Source organism: Pelodiscus sinensis, chromosome 5 (genome assembly GCF_049634645.1).
Source record: "Pelodiscus sinensis isolate JC-2024 chromosome 5, ASM4963464v1, whole genome shotgun sequence".
NCBI lineage: Eukaryota > Metazoa > Chordata > Testudines > Trionychidae > Pelodiscus > Pelodiscus sinensis.
The window spans coordinates 35,626,723-35,647,560 of NC_134715.1; the positions used below are offsets into that span (position 1 = coordinate 35,626,723).

Here is a 20,838-nt window from a genome sequence, read left to right on the forward strand (position 1 = left end):
GCTTAACACAGTATTAACAAAAAGAGTGAAGGCTTTTGTGCCAAAATAGGGGAACAACAGGTTAAATGATATTTACGTAAGTTTATATATATTTAAGTCTGATGAAATTCACCCTACAGCATTTAAGGAACTAGCCAAAGCAACAACTAGTGTTTATCTTGAAGGTAAACAGATAATATTCAGACTAAAGATGGGTGAGGTCTCAGAGGACTGGAGTGTGCAAAAAAACATAGCTCTGCCTTCAAAAAGGAGACTAAAAAGGAACTGAGCAATTAAAGACTAATTGAATTAACTTTGTTTCCCCTGATGAATACTGGAACAACATTATAAAAGTTTGTTCAGCCTGGAGGGTAATAAGGTCATAAGTATTATCCAGCATTGATTTGTCAGAAACAAATTCTGCCAAACCAACTATAGTGGATGGGGAAAGCAATAAACATGGCCTGTCTGGACATTGTAAAGCTTTTGACACCGTCTTATAAGCAGACTAGGGAAATATTTCATTCTAGACTGTTACAGAAAGTAAGTATACACCTGATTGAAATGCTATACTGAAAGACTAGGTATTAATGTTTCTCTATTAAACTGTGAGGGGCCTGCCGTGGGTCTGCTACTATTCAGTATTTTACTTAACTGCTTGGATGATGGAGTGAAGAGTGTATATAATATTTGCACATTCCACCAAGATAGGAGGGGTTGCCAGGGTTTGGAGGACAGAATTAGAATTCAGAATCATCTTGATAAAGTAGAAAAATGGCCTGACATAAATAAGATGAAATTATTAGACAGGTTTAACGTACTATGTTTAGGAAGAAAAATAATCAAGTACAGAACTATCTTCTAGACCATAGTACTTCAGGAGGTTGCAATGGATCATAAATTGAATGTTAACAATGTGGCGCGTGTGTGTGCGCGCGCAACAGAACCAATGTCATTCTGTATTCACATACTACAAGGCATGGACTAATGGAGGAGACAGAATAGACTTGCTTTCTTGGAGATGGTGTATGGCATGGGGAATTTGATCAAGGGGTGCTGACATGGTGTACGGCATGGGGAGCTTGATCACGGGGTACTGACATCAGGATGCCCTTCTCATCTGTCCCTGCTTAGCATCCTTGCCCCCTCCGCATTTTCCTTCATCCCCCTCATGCCCCCACATCCTTGTGCCCCCAGGGTTGGCCTGCTAAACCCAGGATTCTGAGTTCAATCCTTGCGGAGGCCATTTGGGGCAAAAATTTGTCAGGAGTTGGTACTTGGTCCTTCTGTGAAGGCAGGGGACTGGACTTGATGACCTTTCAAGGTCCCTTCCAGTTCTAGGAGATAGGCAATCTCCGTTAATTAATTAAATTCACCGGCAGGGAAGCAGTGCTGGGACTTGCAGCCACCCAGAAGCAGTGTTGAGATGGGGAGAGTCTCTTCCATGCCTGCCCAGCCCTTTGCCTGCAGACTGCAGCTCCAGGGCTGGGGCAGGCAGAGCCTGGGGCTGTCCAGATGCAGAGGGGCGCAGGGAAAGGGGCTCCCCAACCCTGCACACAGCCCACGGGGAACAGCCTGGGCCTCAGCACGTCACATGTTCTGGCTGCCTAGCCCAGGCTCTGCAGAGCAGGCTGGGCTCTGCCCCCTTCTGAAGCAAGAAGCTTGTAGCTATGAAGGGAGGGGGGAGATTAACCCCTATGAAGGGAGGGGGGAGATTAACCCCTTAGCTCCTCAGAGCTGCACACCCAAGCTGGGCAGGGAAGCCCCAATGATGCATGCATGCCTCTCCCCCTCTAAACAGGAAGCTGGAGCTAGTGATCCAGCCTGCAGCTGCACGGCTGAGGCTGGAGCTGCAGCAGCAGCTCCCAGCTGTGTGTGGGGAGGGGTGGAGATGAGCTCCTGCCCCACGGGAAATCAGCTCTCATGCTGCTTGTGGCATGTGTGCTGCAGGTTGCTGGCCCCTTGTGTAGTCAGTAGGAGAGGAAGCCTCAGTCTTGGCTCGCGCCCTGTCCGAGAGCTACCCCCACTGTGGCTTTGCGGTTTAAATGTAGTAAAAGCCGGACAGACAGGCAGCACAACTCCTACTACTTTTAAACTGCAGAGCCACAGGAGGGGTAGGTACCTGAGCCAGGACTGAGATAGTTCTAGCAGCCCCTGTCTGCAGGGGGTCCCAGCGGGGAGCTCGGACACCCCATGGCCAGGACTGCTCCGCAGGATGCTGAGCAGCACCTGCCTGCGGCAAGCCTGGGCTCACTGTGGGAAGAGGCTGCTTCATGACAGTTTCCCCTGACCCTCTCCCCTGTGCTGCTTCCTCTGAGAACTGTGGAGAACTGGCTTTTAAATCAGCTCCCCCCCCACACCAGCTCCTGCTTCCCCAGCCTCTGCTGCCTCTGATAGACAGGCAGTAGGGGGGGATGCGAGTAGTCGACTACTCACTTCCATCTCTAGTAGTTTTCTCCCCCTTAGGGACAGTAATAAGATAAATGAGAGCAGGGAGACCCTGGTGTAAGAGGTGGGAGGGTGCTTAATGGGAGAGTCCAGTGTTTGTGTTAGAATTTCAGTGGGTTTCTGCACCCGCCTCTCAAATCACCTACACAGGGCCAATAACCCCACCCCCCAACCAAATATCTTTTCCTCCACATCTCTTCCAACATACCTATTTGGTCCCCATTTGATGCCACAAATGTCTTTGTGGCCTGCTCGTTCTGCACCCCACTAGGGATGTTAAATTTAGATGAATCAAGTAGTCAATGGATTAGAAAATAAAGGGAGTGCTCGCTATCCTGCTGCAACTCCTGCGTTTGAAATGTACAAGGGCTGCCTGTTGCCCTTGTGCATGTCAAAGGAAGAGACACAGCGGAGAACACGCGCTAGCAGGGACGAAACAATGCTGCGCCTCTCCCTTTGAAATGTACAAGAGCCGCCCACAGCTCTTGTACCTGTGATTCTTGTGCATTTCAAAGGGAGAGGTTCAGCAGTAGGGATGCCTCTGCCTCCCCTGTCCCCCTATGGAGATAGTGGTGGGGGAAACAGGCTTTTAAACTGGCTCCCCTCCCCCCCAGCACCGGCTCCTGCTTTCCCCACTTTGCTCCCCCTCTCTGAAAGAGGCAGCAAGGGGGTGGGAAGCGACTAGTTGAGTCACTACCCAACAAGCATATGCTTATTGGGTAGTTGACTAGTCGCTTACATTCCTACCCCTGCCTCCACACTTGTTCTCCCACTGGAAGCAGAAGGTGATGGATACAGGAGAGAACTGTGGGAAGTGTGTACTGCAGGGAAACAGTCTTTGAAGGGCTTCCCTGGCACTATTGCATCTGCTTTCCAACATACAGAAGCAGCAGCAGTATGGAAATATTCTCTCTCAGGTTTGAACTATAGGTTCATCGGGGGAAATCTTTGCTCTGAACTGCTACCTTAGGCTGTGTCTACATTGGTGCGATCTTGCGCAAAAGCAGCCTCTTTTATGCCAAAACTTGCTGCCTGTCAAAACTGGCCACGAGTTCTTGCACAAGAACACTGACGTTCTAATGTATGAAATCAGTGCTTCTTGCGCAAGAACTCTGATGCTCCTGCTCAGGAATAAGCCCTCTTTCGCAACTGTTCTTGCGCAAGAAATCAGTGTAGACAGGCAACATGAATTTTTTGCGCAAGAAAGCCCTATGGTTAAAATGGCCATCAGAGCTTTCTTGCTCAAGAGAGCATCTACACTGGCAAGGATGCTCTTGCGCAAAAGCACATCTCTTATGCAAAGGCACATGCTAGTGTAGACTCTCTTGTGGAAGAGTTTTTGCACAAGAACTCTTCTGCAAAAGAGTTCTTGCACACAATCGTGCCAGTGTAGACATAGCACTTGAAGTGCTGATTTCTTGGAGTAGTGAGGTTGGTCTCCCAAGCATGGATGTCCCTGCTCACTTTGACTTTCTTTACATCCTTAGTGCAGTGTTCCATTATTTGCTATTTATATATAACAGTAAAGTTTCCAACTGTAGCAAAAATACTTGAGAGATTTTACTTTAATAATGATGTGCATATTTGTCACTCTTGCATGCTTTAGCTTTGCAAGTCCTTTTTCATGTTGATTTGTACCATGCAGTTACCTTCTCCTCTGTCGTCTTTTACTTCCATTTCACTTGCTCCTTTTTGGAAGAATGGCAGTTACATAACAAAGGACACATTTTTCACTATAATTCTAAGGCCATGATGTCCTACATGCTAGCCACTAACTGTTTGGTCAGCTGAGTGTGGCTACTGCTTCAGGACTGGTTGGACACCACTGCTCTAAGGGGAGAGTCTTTTCTCACATTGAGATACTTTGTTTTAATAATTTTCTTAAACTGATATGTATATACAATATAATAAAAATTGTAGCTTTTTCTTTTGGCTATATTTAAATAATCTTAAGGAAAATGAAATCATCACTTTAATAATCTATTGCAATAGATTTTGATGCTGGTTTTAAATAGAGATTTAATTTTCATCTTTAAATCTCTAACAAGTTCTTTGCTCAATGTAAATGTGGATCATACATCTTGTTGTCTGCATTTTTAAGATCCAATTACTTATGATTGAGTTACAGTAACATCAGTAAACAAAAAGCATGGGGTTATGCACTGGTCAACACAGACTTTTGATGGGAAGTTCCAGTTATTGATTCTTACTAATATAGAGCATCAGTGTGTCCTTTAAAAGATGGGACATCGGAGGGGAGGATCTTTAGGCATTAAAAGGAAGATAATTTTAGGGGTGCAAAGATTTTTCTTATTAGGGATGTTTTTAATAGGCATATTTTAGTTCTATATGAGGTCTCATTTCTTTACAGTTTAGCTAAAGAATTCAGCTTTTAAAAATGTTTGTTGGGGCTACATAATTGGATGACAACTTTGTGTTCTTTACAGCATTCTAAACAAAAATTGTAATCCTCAATTGGCACATGACTTTTACATTGCCACGCTAGAGGGGAAAAGATGATTATAGGGATGAAGCTGCTTTTTTCAAACCCTTTAGTGCAGGGCTACTCAACATGCGGCCCGTTTGTTTGCGGCCCACTGTGTGCTTTGGGTTTACGTGGGGCTCCACATGTGGCCCACGGTTAGGATCCTTTGAACATGGTCTCCACTGGGAACATGCTCCACAATAGCGAGGCGTCTCCCAGGTGGGTTGAGCACTGAAATATGCAAGCATACAGGCTCGCTGGAACAGGCAGATACAGGGTGTTGGTCTTTCTAGCCCCAAGGGAGGAGGTGCTAGGAGCACTGTGTCATTGTGGGAAGTGCTTTGTATTCATGCCCATCAGTGTGACATAAGCTATTTGCATATATTTGCATGTATATGCAACCACACTTAGATTGCAGCCCTCGGCATGTGCTGTGAGTATCACTGTGGACCCTGGGGCTTCCACAGTTGAGTAGCCCTGCTTTAGTGTGTAATTTTTAGTAGCTCATTTATGTGCACTTCAACATCTGGGGGAAAATTCTGGACTTCTGGTGCCACTGCTATCTCCAGGTTCTTTGCACTTTCTGTGCCTAACTTTTCTTGCCTAGTAGATAATCTTTGGGTTTGTTTTGGGCTAATATATGAAATAAGTAAGTTGTAGTGTGCAAATGGATTTTGCAGATCTAAATGGATAATCCAGTATTTTGAGTTTAAAATTTTGGCTCTGAATTAGGGATATAATCAATTAGTTGACAAGCATTTGCTTATCAGATAGTTGAGTAGGAACTCAACTAGTTGTTTTCCCTGTCCTTGCTGCCTCTATCAGAAAGAGGCAGCAAGGGGGAGGAGCAGGATTGGTGCTGGAGGGAGCTGGCTGAAAAGCTGGCTCCCCTCAGCACTGTCTCTGCAGAGAACAGGGGAGGCAGAGGGCAGCGGGGAAATGGCGTGAGCTGGTCCCGACTGCTGCTCCTCTCCCTTTAAAATGTACAAGAGCTGCTTTCAGCTCTTGTAATTTTCAAAGGAAGAGGCACAGAAGGGAACCTGCACCAGCGGGGACTGCTTTGGTCCCTGCTAGCACAGGTTCCCACTGCCTCTCCTTTTGAAATGTACAAGAGCTGCCCACGGGAGGTATCCCAGAAAAACTCTGCCGTGTCCAGGGAATGCAGCTGGTCTTCAGAATTTTTTTTTTGGAAGAGCAGATGCACTCTTTCGGAAGCCCTGTAAATCTCATTTCACGAGGAAGAAGGGCTCTTCTGAAGGAGGAGGTTTTTCCGAAATTTGGTCCAGTGTAGATGGACCAAATTTCAGAAAAGCCTCTTCTGGAAAAAAGATTTGGAAAAAGATACCCGAATTGCAAAGTGCAATTTGCATACCTTTTTCCGAAAAATAAGTGTAGTGTAGACATAGCCTCCCCTTTGTAAAGTACAAGAACCCTCCTGTTTTTCCCTTTGTAATGTACAGGAGCTGTGTGTGTCTCTTGTACATTTCAAAGGGAGAGTCACAGCAGTATAGCAAGTGCCCCGCTTATCAACTAATCGAGTAGTCAGTGGAAATTCCATTGATTACTTGATTAGCTGATTAATCAAAATTTAACATCCCTCCTCTAAATATGTAACATTGACAACATTCTTACCATCATGTAATACATGACAACTTTAGTGGCTGGAATTATGATCTGTCTAGTTTTCTTTAAAAACAGAGAAATATTTCATACATATACAAACATTGGAACTATCCTATCAAAACATTTGAGTAGTGATGAAGTACAATTTATCTAAGGCAAGCCAGTATTCTCCTTTGAGAACCTAAATGAGAATAAAACAGATTTCCTTCATCTGTTCTATATGGTTTTATACAAGCACTCTTTTAAGTACAGGCAGTCCCTGGGTTACATACAAGATAGGGACTGTAGGTTTGTTCTTAAGTTGAATTTGTATGTAAGTCGGAACTGGTACATATTGTAGGGGAAACTCTAGCCAAACATTTCTCCAGAGCTCAGTTTTATTCTCCCACACCTCACTTCCCTCAGTCCTTTATTCTCAAGCTGAGGTGTCTGCTGAGAAAAGCCACTCCACGTCTCCCTGGTCTGCTGGGGGGAAGCAGCTAATGCGGGGTGCCTCCCCCACTGTCGCCTTCAAACTCCAAGTATAAAGAGGTGTCAAATTGCCAGTAGTTTTCTTTTTCCTTTCTTTCCTGTTTTTTTTTAAAGGGATCCATCAAATGTAAAGAGATGATGCAAAGTAATTTATATAGGATCATATTAACTATGTACATGACTTTAATGCAAAAATGAAAGCCCATTTCTCTTGTGTGTTTTCATACAGAGATACTTATGGATGGATTCTGTGATTTTGACAGCATATTAGGTACTGAGGTAAAAGCACAAGGAAAACGCGGTTATTTTATTCATTTATATTTTTTCTAAGTATGTGCTCTCTCGTACAGGAATTACTTGAAAACGTGGATGAACCAGCTTTCTGCTAAAAAGCAATTTTACTGGAGGAGGTTTCAGATTTGTTAGCCAACCTTTTGATTATTTGATTTTAATTGTATTTATTTATTTAGTAAGGTTAAACAACAGGGGCTCTCAAATATTCTGTTCCTATTCAGAACAAAACTCCACAATTTCAAAACTCTCCATAAAAAGCATTGAACCATGCCTCTGGGGCGTTCTGCATGGTGGGCTGCCCCCGAACCTTTAAGCAGTCCACCTGACAAGCTGCTGGGGATTCGCCGTGGAGGATGCGGGCAGCGGGACTGCCGAGACGCGCCGCGGTCCCGCCGCCCGCATCCTCCGCGGTGAGAAAAGCCTGGTTTGCTGGGGGGGGGGGGTTAGCTCCGCGTCTCCCTGGTCTGCTGGGGGTGCGCAGCTAGTGCGCCTCCCCCCCAGCAGACCAGGCTTTTCTCACCGCGGAGGACGCGGGTGGCGGGACCGCCGAGAAGCGCCGCGGTCCTGCCACCCGCATCCTCCGCGGCAAGAAAAGCCTGGTCTGCTGGGGGGAGTGGGGGGAGGCGCACTATCTGCACCCCCCGCCAGCAAACCAGGGAGATGCGGAGCGCCTTTTCTCGCCACGGAGGATGCGGGCGGCGGGACCGCGGCGCGTCTCGGCGGTCCCACCGCCTGCGTCCTCCGCGGCGAGAAAAGCCTCTCCGCGTCTCCCTGGTCTGCTGGGGGGGGGGGGGGAGACGCTAGCTCCGCGTCTCCCTGGTCTGCTGGGGGGAAGCACCCCCTGTGCCGCCGGAGGTGGTGACAGTGGGGGAGGCACCCCGCACTAGCTGTACCCCCTCCCCCCCGTTCGTAACTAGGGATCCGACGTAAGTCAGATTGACATAACCCGGGCTCTTCCTGTAATCCCATTATGGTCTCTGATTGAATAACAAACTGGACTATGATGAATACTGAACTATTTGAAATTTGACTTATCTATCTTAACACTTTTTCCCTTTAATAATGTTATAAAGGGCTTATTTTAAAACTTTTTTCCTGTTGCAGATTTACTGACAAAATAATGAAATAAAATATGGAGTCTTCTATCCTGGAATATATTTCATGGACCATGGGGGAGAGAGCCTGTGTTAAAAGGAAAAGGAAGACTCAAGGAAACGAGAGAACAGCAATATAACATCAGAAAATAATTTTCTATTTTTGTATTGTATTATGGCCATAGTATTCAAGAATTATCTTCCAATATATCTTCTAATACTTTGATTCAAAAACATCTTTAGAAGGAAAAATCAGATACTGTGGCTTGCTCAGCAAGACTTTCATTCCAACAAATCTGGATCTTCAAAATAGTTTAATTTGAAGGGGACCTCATCATTTTGATGGGTTTTTCATTTTCTTTTTTTTTTTTCTTCTTTTTTTTTTAAGTCTTCAAAGTTACAAAACTTTTTGTGTGGTTCTAAGTTTAGTTGACAAGACTGTTCCTGATAAAGAATTTTTCGACAACAGCTGTTGGCTATACAAGTGGAAGCCACATTATACTATCTGAAAGTATGCCATGAGTTTAAGGCACTTCTCATAAGTCCTCCTCCTTTGCCTTGTACTTGTCATATCCTTAAAAATATTAAATTGAGCTATTTGCACTCTTGTATAATTAAAAAAAAATGGCGTGGGTAAAGTTCTTGCGGAAGCCTGCAGGTAACCTTGGAAAAGTATATCAGCCTGGAAGTATGTTGTCTTTGGCCCCTACCAAAGGCTTGTTAAATGAACCAGGGCAAAACAGTTGCTTTCTTAACAGTGCTGTACAGGTAAGGAAAATGGTCCTCACTTTTACACTTGTTTTACCAAAAAAAAAAAAAAATCAAGTTGATGTTTATAGCAGCTTAATTGCATAATGAACATATACCTATTTTTTAAAGGATATTCTTAAAGCTGTCCTATAATTAATGAGTTTTGCACTGTAGAAGTACAGTAAGATTTTCATTTAATGGTTTTGACTGTGTTGATGCTTTTCTTAATCTGTTTGATAATGATGCTGCAATTCTGCTAAAACTAAAAGATTGGATTAGCATGATTATAAATCTTTTGCTAACAAAGTAGATTGTGGAAGATTGAACAAATGAAAGAAACAAGATACTATGATAGTGGTTGGTGTTCTATGGATTTCTCTTAAACAGCCTAGATTTATCTCAGATCTAGTCTTCTCAAGTTGTAATGAACAGTCACACTCAAACATCTATTCTGCCATTTTATGTGCAAGATTTACGAACAGGCATTTGTCTTTCAAATGAGAGAGCTATTTATATGCACATACTGAACCTTTAAAACTTGTATGATGGCAGAAAATGTTTGTAGTGTTCCTGTGTGGATAAAGAGTTTATCTTTATTATTTTTTTAACTTAAACTAATATCACTTGAGAATTTAGTACATAAATCTATAGTACTCAATCCAAATTCGTTTTGTTGGTACCTTGGTCTGAATTCTGTCTTATTATGCATGATTTTATCAAAGATCTGATTCTAATCTCATTTATGTATATAGCAACTTCTCTGTATAGTACAACCTCTTCCTGATTTACAAACCGGTTACAGACCAAGAAATTGGTCGTAACTTGGTTCATTCGTAAGTCGGACCCCATAGAGTTACATGCGACTGCGCTGTTCGTAAGCACGGATCGCGTTCGTAACTCAGGGTCCGCCATTTATAACAGCTTTGTTCATAACTGTGAATGGTCGTAAGTTGACCGATGGCAACTCGGGGACCAGCTGTATCTATGATCAGAAACTTGTTCCATTTTGTCAAAGAAATAAAACCCAGATTTGTTTTTACTGTATAAAAGCATATATTTCAAAAAGCTATTTTTTACATATGTATATCTTGTTATAAACTGCCATGTTTATCAATTAACTATAGATCTAAAACAACATGTTCTGAAGGTCATTGTAGGTTCCAAAATTGACCTTGAATTAAACTTAGACATTCTCCTGGGATGCTGTATGGTAAAAAACTTCCTTTCAGAGTGCACCTGAAAGGAATATAAATATAGGGGGCTTTTTATATAGTGTAGGCTAGTCCCCCAAGTACACATTTTTCTCCTATAGAGGAATGCCAGTCCAATTTTTTTTTAAAAAGCCCATGGTAGGGTGGGAAAAACATACTTTCATAGTAGAAGATAACATTTCCTGTCTTGAGAATACCAATACAACTAATTTCAAAATAGTGTTGGAGCTCAAAAAGTTTTGATGTCAAATAAAATTTTTGGTTAGATTCAATTTTTAACATGCCTGTTGTTGTGTGTTCTGTTTTTCCTTCATTATCCTGCTGTGGGGCATCTTTCCTATTCTTGATATTACATTTAACTTTTAAAAGAATGAAGGGGAACATCTCTCTTATTGCACTACTATGCTTTAGTGAGATCTGCTATACAACAGTTTCATACAAAAATCTAAAACACAAACACAAAGGTGTATAAATATATTGCAGTTCTTCTTTGAGAGATATCCCCGTGGGTGCTCCACATTAGGTGCACCGCAGAACCATCGAATAAAGATTTTAGAGCAGTGTCCCTGGAGCCATGCATGCATGCATCTTCAGCCATACACTCCTAGGTGGCAGGCATCGTGCATGCGCAATCTCCCCCCCTTCCCCTCAGTTCCTTCTTTACTGCCTCCGGCCAGAGACAATAAATCAGCAGCACTCCCTGTCTTGTTCGTGTTTTTAGATACTAATCACTTTTAAAACCAGGTTTTTTCTTGCTGGTTGATCAGTTTTCGGTAGCTTACTTTAGTTCATTTAAAAAAAACCCCAACAACCTGTTTTTTCTCCCAGTCTATCCCCTTCTTGTAGTTAGATAGCCGGGCATGGTGCTGAAAACCAAGCAGCAGCAATTCCGGTCCATCCCATTGGACTGTGAAAGCAAGAGACTTGATTCATTTGGACATACGTTTTATATGTCTTCCACCTTACAATTCCGTATTTCCAATTATGCTGCTTTATTATGTAAATATGGTGTAATTTCTGTAGTCAAACTCAGTGATTTTATTGCGGACATTCCTGAGGAAAAAAGACAGCGGTTAAGACCAATGTTTTTCACCAGCCATTGTAATAAAGAAGATGCACACTATAGAATAGTCTGTGAGTACAGCTGGTCCCTGACTTATGAATGCATCGTTTTACGACCATCCACACTTACGACCAATTACAGCCGGTCCTCAACTTACAAACGCACGATCTGCACTTCTGAACAGTGCGGCTGTATGTAAAAGCATGTATTTCCAATTTACAAACAAATCGAGTTACGACCAGGTGTTTGGAACATAACCCATTCGTAAGTCAGGGACCGGCTGTATATGAACAGTGTTCATCATACGTAACTATTTTTTTTATTGTCATCACTTCATTCTCCATTTGAAAGAGTGCATTGGGAGGGTGGAATAAATTAAAAAGTCAGAGGAAGACTTCTACCTTTTTTGTGCATTTTCTCTAATATTTACTTTTAATCTGCCATCTGTTTGCCATAATGTTTGCCATAATGCCTGTGACCCTGCCTGTATCTGCCACTTACTTTAAAAATGTGTGTTGTCATTTATTCAGTAATTACAGATATTACGTACACCCCTTTCCATATGTGCAATATCTGGGATCATTGTTCTTAAAATTAAAAAATCTGAACATGTTTTCATATATGTATGGGAGGCAATAAATGCTGGTACCAAATTAATGGGGCGGGGAAGGAAGGACTGTAATTTTTAGTAATTAACATGCTAACGCTGAACTTGCCACAAAGTTTAAAAAAGTCTAGTAAGTGTGGTTAAATTAACCTCATGTTTTTAGATAAAAATCTTTATACTAAATTCCTTATTTTCTGTTCACATTTATTTTTCTTGTAGGTTTTATGGCAGCTTGATATATTCCGAAGGAGCTTCAGAGGCTTAACTGGACATGTCTGTCAGGGTGATGCCTGCATATTTTGTGCTTTAAAGGTAAATATTGAACATTTGAAATGTTCTTGAATCAGTTTGTATTTCCAGATTTTCTATCCATTTTATGACATGGGGACATCACATTTCATTAGAATAAAATAATACTTTTCAGACATTAATTGTTGGTACAGGTTGCTCCTCCCTTAACTGGGACACCCGGGCCTGGCAACATCCGTGGTCTAGCATGGACCATGGATATTTCTGGACCACAGAGCCCAGGAAGAGGGAGGTCTGGCAGCGAGCAGGAAGGCCGTAAGGGGCACTATTGACTCAGTTGAGGAGCCCAGTGTGTGTGGGTGGGGGTGGGGGTGGGTGGGTGGGTGAGAGGAGGACGGACAGCATAGCAGGGACCTCCGGCCCCAGCAGCGGCCGGGGAGCTCTGATCTCACCTGTGGAGCCAGGCAGCAGCGGAGCTCTACCCCGGCTGCGCAGCTCGGGCCATGGCAATCTGGCCCTGGCAATAGTGGGGCTACAGAGAACCCCGGGGGGCTGAGGCAGCAGCGGGGGCAGGCTGGAGTCCTAGCCTGGTGGCACCATGGCTATGAGGGGAGGGACCTTCCCTGGTCTGGCAAATCCCCCCCATTTTGGACCAATCAGGTCCTAAGGGTACTAGGCCAGCGAGGTCCAACCTGTACACATATTCAGTCTGCTGTAGAAAGAGACCTTAATCATAAGGTGTTGATATCTAGGGGTATTTCACGAGGCATAATGGAGTGGTCGACAAAAGCTTCCCTTGTCGATTGCGGCGAGTCCAGACTGCCCCACTGTGCCACCAAAACAGCTGATCGGCACAGCGCAGCAGCCATTTTGATGTAAATGAAGCAGCGATTATTTAAATCGCTGCTTCATTTTCCTATGGCTAGTAAACTCATCTACGTGGCTCCGTCAACGGAGCCATGTAGTCTAGACATACCCCAAGGTGTGTGAATATTGCAGCCAGTGTTTCCAAATCTTATTCACATCTGCATTGCAGAGGCATATTTATTTCTTCTCTGAGGAATGTCCCTGTGGGTGCTCCAGTGTCTGGTTTGCTATTGCACCTGTAGTCGGAGAATTTAAGTAGCAGTACCCTCGGTGGGCTATGCACGTGGAGCAGCCGGCAAGTGCCACTGCAGCTACTCCGCATGCACAGCCAGTTGTTCCTTCAGTTCATTCTCTGCTGCCACCAGCTTCAGTTGGCACTGAGAGCTTCCCTCTGAATAGTTTGTAAATCTCATTAGAGTTAGTCTTTGTAGCTTTTTGTAGTTATTACTGTTAGTTGTTAAGCCGTTGTAGTTAGTATAATTTTTTTTTTCCTTTTCTCTTGTTGAGACCCCTTTCCTAGTTTGCCGTTTTTTCTTCCTCGGATGCCTGGTTCCCGGAGTTTTAAGCACGACCTGTCTTTCAGGCTTTCAGTTCTAGTGTCCGACAGACATTCACAGTGCTTTTAGTGCCTGGGGCAAGCTCATGCTACCTGCCAGTGTCAGCACTGCAAGCACTTACGGCATGCACGAGAGAGGCTAGAGAACTTCAACTGAAGTTGCTGTTACTAGAAAATACCGTGCATCCGGCATCAGATCGTGAGCGTTTGATACTGCCGAGGCAACCGTCCTCAGTGGCAGAGTCTGATAAAGGTGCCCCTTCAGCCTCCAGCTCTAAGGACTCTGCTTAAGACTAGCAGTCCAGGAAGCGAGTCCATTCAGCAGCTAGAGGTGAATCCTCTTCAAAGAAATGGGCAGCACCTCATGAAATCCCTCTGGCACCAGCTGCAACTAAGGCACTGGAGAAAGAGGTGCCGGGACTGTCAGGTACCAACGGGTCCTGAGTGTCTAAAGGCTTCCCTAAGACTAGCTCTAAGTCACTGAGCAAGTCAAAATCTAAGTTGGCACTGCTGGCACCATCCGACTTGATGTTGGCACTGAAGAAGCTATGACCTTCATCATTGACCAAGCCCCTTTCACCCGACACTGAAGAAACGTATACATATGACACCAACAGCACCACAGATCCCTGCCAGCACCGACAGCTATGGCACTGCAACCTTGTGACTTCTGAAGAGCTGGGAATCACCTTGGTACTGACAGTACACCATTCTCAGCCATATGTAGCCTCTCCATGCCAGCAGGCTCAGTGATGAGGCTCTCCAGTGATAAGGATGAAGAGCCTGTAGTGGGTACTCATACCCCTAGGCACTCTTCCCCTAAGCAATCCCAACCACCACCTCAATGGCAACTACCGTAATAGCTGTCGCCTTCTGTTCTAATGCCCACCATCTGGCCCTATTGGGATCACTGAACGATATATAGCACAGCAGCAACAACAGCCTCAGCCACCCCACCCCCCGGTACATCTCAGGCTCCATCTCTGTCCTCCCTCGACAGGTCTGTATTCCAAGAGGAGGAAGAGTTGGCTTAAAATGAGGAGATTTCTGCTTCCTCACCACCTCCCACTCATATTTCATCCTCGTCACCTGATGACCCTATAATGCCTCCTCCACCCCCATCAGGAGATGACTTCAAGTTGTTTCAGGAACTATACAAGTGGGTGGCGGACAGGCTAGAGGTCTCCCATGTGAGCTTGTCTGAGACTCAGCACAAGTTAACTAGCATCCTGCATGTTTCTACCTCAGCAAAATTGGCATTGTCAATGTACCCAGACCTGATGGACCTTGCCAAAGCCATCTGGCAGACACCTGTCACTACCCTGCCAGTCTGTAAAAGATCAGACAGGGAATACTAAGTGGCACCGCAAGAGGCTGATTTTTCTGTGCTGCTTTGGGTGATGTCTCTGTGCGTGCTCCACTGTTGGTGATGGGTGATCCCCGGAGCTGCAGTTTGGAGCTTTTCGTAGCAGTTAACAGTTGGGCTGCACACGCGCAGGAAGCTCCTCACACTGCTTGACAAGTTGGCGCCTTGCACGGCAGCCTGACTCTCTCCCGCCCCCCCAAGTTCCTCTTCAACCGCCCTCTGGTCACAGACGGAGCTCTGATCGCTCTTGCCTCAGGCATTGTTTCGTCATACTTGCTACTTAATTGCTTTTCCTTATGGGCTATCTCCCTTAATTAATAAAGTGATACAACTTCAGAGAGAAAAATGGCAGAGAGAGAACACGCTGTTCCAGCTGACAGATGATCTCAGTGGCAGCAGCTTTGATTCCCCTCACTCCCCGCTTCACTCCCTCACTCCTCTTTACTTTTTTTTTTTTTTTTTAAAGACGACAAAACAAGGCACCCAAGTCTTAACAAGACCCAATCATGAGACATCTACCCGACTCCAAGAGGCCAATTCTCAAGGTGATCATTCATGAGGGACACACCATCGCCTGCATTGCTCTATTAGCACCCATAGATGTTGTGGATACAGTGGCCAGAATGATGGTGTTGAGAAGATCTTCCTGGCTACATGCAGCAGGGGTGCCTAAAGAGTGACAGACGAAAGTAGAAGATCTCTCTTTTGATAAACAAAAGCTCTTTGCAGTGAACACAGATGAGATCCTGCATAGTAGCAAGGAATCTTGTACCACGCTTGGCATGTACACACCACCATACTGGAGAAAGAGATGCACTCCTTATAACAGAAATAGGGACAACTATTTCAACCGTCTCCAGCAAAAACCATACGAGTATAACTGACCCAGGCAGTGACCCCAGGGAAGTGCCCACCTCAAGCACGCTCCTTCGGATTGCAGACCAAACAGTAAATTTGAGGAATTGGTCAAGGGTTTGCCCGACCTCTAAAACCATGCAGTGGCAGTAAGCCAGGAATGCCTCTTTACTCACAGATTGCGCCCCTTTTTCCATCTTTGGGCCTCAGTAACATCAGATCTCTGGGTATTGGAGATCATTCACATGGGATACCCCATCCCCTTCACATCACTTCCTCCATTTTCCCCCCTGTCCCTCTTCTGGGACCCCCTCTCATGAGACCCTTCTTGGGTAAGAAATCCATTGCCTCCTCCAGAAAGGCACAGTAGAGAGAGTACCCAAACACTATAAAGAAAGGGGGTTCTATTCAACCTATTTTCTCACCCAAAAGTGGATGGGGTTGGAGGCTGAATTTTTTTTTGCTCTTCGCAGGCTAAACAAATTCTGACACAAGCAGCATTTTAAGATGGTCACGCTGGCTTCAATAATTCCAGCACTGGACAAAGGAGACTGGTTTGTAGTCCTCAACCTACAATATGTGAACTTGCACATCACGATACATTCTTTGCACAGGTGTTACCTCCGTTTCACGGTCGGAGATGACCACTTTCAGTACACAGTCCTACCCTTCAGATTTTCTTCAGCCCCCTGCATTTTCTCGAAGGCTGCTGCTACTGTGAGTACCTATCTTCAACAGCAGGGGGTCATCTTTTTTCTGTATCTTGATGATTGCCTCATCAAGAGGCCATCACGAGCAGAGACATCCAAGATAGTAGCCAAGTCCAGAAGGTTATTCAATTATCTCGGACTCATCATAAACATGAGTCAACTTGCGAACCAACTCAAGACATCGAATTCATCAGAGCTCGCCTCAATTCTATATCAGCCAGAATATACTTACCAAACCAATGATTCAACGCACTCTGGGACTTAGCGACTTCTCTAATCATGAACCCACCGTCGACTGTACATATGTCTTCAATTGCTAAGCCACGTGGCAGCCACTACGTATGTTGTACAGTATGTGCATCTCCATTTCCGTGTGATGCAACGTTGGCTGACTTCTGTCTACAAACCTTCCCAACATCCTATTGGGAAGCGAGTCGTCATTCCAGCATGTGTACTAGACTTCCTGAAATGGTGGACTTCGCACCACAACCACCTTGCCGGAGTTGCCTTCCTACAGCCTGAACCATTAGTACAAATTACCACAGATGCCTCACTAATAGGATGGGGAGTGCATATGCAATGGCACAAAGTTCAGGGAAGACGGTCATCACACAAAGCTATGTTGCACATCCTCCTCGAGCTTCAAGTGGTCAGAAACATGTGCAGACACTTTGCTCCTGTCATTACGAACCGCGTTGTACGGATCCTAACAGACAACACAATGACTATGTTCTACATAAACAGGCAGGGGGGCGCTCATTCTCAATCCCTCTGTGTGGAAGCTATCTGGCTCTGGAACTGGTGCATCTGGCATGGGGTTGTCCTCAAGGCATCTTACCTACCTGGAGTCTGCCATGATGTTGTTGACACTTTGAGTTGCAGTTTTACCAGAGACCACGAATGGGAACTACGCCCAGTGGTTACGGAGTCTATCTTCCACACGCGGGGCTATCTAGCAATAGACTTTCTTGCAACCCAGAGGTAATTCCAAGTGTTGCCGAGTTTGCTCTCAAGCAGGACAGGGCGAGGAATCTATGGGTGATGCCTTCCTAATCATTTGGAACAAACCTGCACACTATGCATTTTCCCCAGTCCCACTAATCCCCAGGATCCTGCGGAAAATTCAATATGACATGGCTCGAGTCATCTTAATAGCCCCATCATGGTCTAGACAGACTTGGTTCCTGTACCTTCAGCGCATGTCAGTCGAACCATCTCTCCCACTACCAGCTCAACGCGACCTTCTGTCTCGAAACAGGGACAAACTACTTCACCTCCAACCCCACACCTTACATCTTCACACCTGGCTTCTTTATGGTTCCAGGGTGCCGAATCTCAATGTTCAGAGCAAGTGAGAACCATCCTCTTTCATAGTAGGAGGCCGTCCACTTGAAGGACCTACCTGCCCAAGTGGACATGGTTCATGTCCTGGTGCCAACAGGTACCGATGGACCCCTGTATGGCCTCCCTCGATCTCATCCTAGACTATGTATGCCATCTGAAAAATGGGGGCCTATCCATCTTGTCTATCAAGGTTCACTTAGCAGCGATCACCGCATTCCATGAGCACAGCAATGGAGCATCTGTGTTTGCCCACCCAATCACAAAAGAGATTCCTGAAAGGCCTCCACAACTTTTACCCCCCTTGCAGGAAACCAGCACCTTCCTAGGAGCTAAATCTAGTCTTGGACTGTCTCATGAGGCCTCCCTTTAAACCTATGGCCACCTGCCCACTCCCATTCCTAACTATGAAGGTGCTGTTGTTGGTGGCCGTCACCTCTGTGAGTTAGTGATATAGGGGCTCTCATGGTGGGCCCTCCATATACTATATTCACAAAAGACAAAGTTACTTTAAGACCGCACCCATCGTTCATGTCTAAGATCAGCCCCTCCTTCCATATTAGCGAGCCCATAGTCCTGCCTACATTCTGCCTGAAGCCTCGTGCATCCCACAGAGATGCTACCCTGCACAACTTAGGCGTTCAGCGGGCTCTAGCCTTTTACATCGATAGAACACAGCAGTTCTGTAAATATCTGCGTCTTTTCTTGTCCCTCGAAAACCACTCCAAGGGCACTCCCATTTCAACGCAACGTATGTCTAAGTTGATGATAGTCTGTATGCTACATTGCTACTCTCTTCAGAATAAACACTTATCAGCTCTGCCTAGAGCACATTCCACTCATGCCACTGCGACATCCACCGCCTTTCTGAACAGTGTCCCCTGAAGGACATATACCAGGCGGCCACATTGTCATCTGACCACTCCATTGCTAGACATTATGCTATCATGCCTCAAATAGCAACTGATACAGCAGTGAAAGATAGCACCACTGTAGCCACTGCTCAGCTGTAACTCCAAGACCCACCATCCTTACGGAATTCTGCTCTGTAGTCACCAACAGTAGAGCATCTCATGGGGACATCACCTGAAGAAAAGGAAGTTACTCGCCTTGTACAGTAATGACTGTTCTTCAAAGTGTGTGCCCACGTGGGTGCTCCACCACCCTTACTTACCTTAACCCTCCCCTCTACTCGGTGTCTTAGTAGCTCGGGCGTAGATGAAGAACTGGATGGGAGGAGGTCAGGCTGCTGCATCAGGTGCCAACTGTCAGCGGTGAGAAGTACCTCTTGTGAATGTGTAGCCCAATTGTAAACTGCTACAAAAAGCTCTGTACTGCAGCTCTGGGAATCACCCATCACCAACAGTGGAGCACCCATGGGAACACACACATTGAAGAACAGTCGTTACTGCACAAGGTGAGTAACTTCTTTTTTTCCTCACCCTCTCCCCGAACTCTTTGGTTATAGATGCTGTTAACCAGAAGGGAAAGTAAACTGCCACCAGGACCACCCCATATGACAAGGAGTGGAAACACTTGGACTTAATGGGCAGAAAGGCCTACTCCTCTCCATCCCTGCAGTTACAGATCACAAACTATACTGCCCTCCTAGCAGTAAGGTTGTGTCTCAACTTGATAGGAGTAAACTGTATATTGGATCATGTCTCAACCAAAATGCAGAAATGGGATAGTTTCCTTCCAAACCAATCCGTTAATTTCAAAATATACAAATGCAATATGTTACTGAAAGTGTTGTGTATGTATATTCCCGTAGTATTTACAGTAGTTTTATTTTTAGGAAGGGTAATGGCATTTTTTTACTTGCCTAAAGTGAATAACACAGTTTTGCAAGGTTAATATGAAAAAAAAATGCCAGTGATACCATCAGTCATTTCATTTTCTTTCAGACAATATTTGCACTGTTTCAGCACAGTCGAGAAAAGGCACTCCCGTCAGATAATATGAGGCATGCCTTGGCTGAAAGCTTTAAAGATGAACAGCGTTTTCAACTTGGCTTCATGGATGATGCAGCAGAATGCTTTGTGAGTATTTACAATTGTTATTTTGTCTCTTAGGCGTTTTTCTTAGGTTTGTTTTGTACATTGCAAAATTGGCTCCTTACATTAAGCTCTGACAGTTTACTCTTGTAGAGTGGTAGAATAGAACCTGAAGGATGTATTGTATGTAGTTAGAAGAGTCTTTATACAACACAGTGTTTGGGGGTTGTTTTTTTTTAAACTGAGTGGACATCATGCTTTCCCAGTGACTTTTTCCCCCCCTCAAGCTCCAGTTCACAGTGCCATCATACACAAAAAAATTTCAAAATAACCTGTTAAAAACAGAGAGAGCATTGATCCCAGCCAGCAGTTCTAAGACTTGAACTATGCTCTTCAGTCTACCCAACTGAGTTGCTATTTTAATGTAATGAAATAACCTCTTGATCAATGAAATGTGCTTGACACAGGGAAAGAAACTAACATTTTCATTATGTTTAATGACTGTGTCATAGTTCATCCATGAATTACAAACAGAAATGGCTAAAAAATGGCTAAGAAATATTTCACTGGCCACATCAAATAGTCAGCTGTCCTGTGTTTAATTCATTCAATATGTGAGGGTTGTCCACCAAAGATAATTACTTAAAATATTACATAACATGAAATGCTGCTTGCTGATCATAGATTTGAAGTATGAGAGTATATGTCTGAGGGATGTAAAAGCGACTAGTCAAATAGTGACTCAATTAGTTGCTTCCCCCTTGTTGCCTTTATCGGAGAGAGGCAGGAAGGGCAGGGGGGAGGGAAGCTTCTAGTTGAGTCACTATTTGACTGTCCAATTAAGCTTATGCTATCAGAGAGAGGCAGCAAAG

General features: G+C 44.7%; 1 protein-coding gene across 3 annotated transcripts in view; it reads left to right on the plus strand.

The window, feature by feature from the left end:
- The window catches only part of USP53 (ubiquitin specific peptidase 53), a 70,472-nt gene that overhangs the window by 7,860 nt on the left and 41,774 nt on the right, over positions 1–20,838 (plus strand). For 2 of the 3 annotated variants that reach the window (XM_006112603.4, XM_075929815.1), the window contains exons 2-4: positions 8,405–9,162; positions 12,245–12,337; positions 19,877–20,011. In XM_006112603.4, coding sequence (XP_006112665.2) covers positions 9,019–9,162; positions 12,245–12,337; positions 19,877–20,011 — 372 coding nt within the window. In that variant the 5' untranslated portion in view covers positions 8,405–9,018. Of the gene's footprint in view, positions 1–7,044; positions 7,286–8,404; positions 9,163–12,244; positions 12,338–19,876; positions 20,012–20,838 lie in introns of those variants that run through there. The other variant, XM_075929814.1, reaches the window with a different exon arrangement.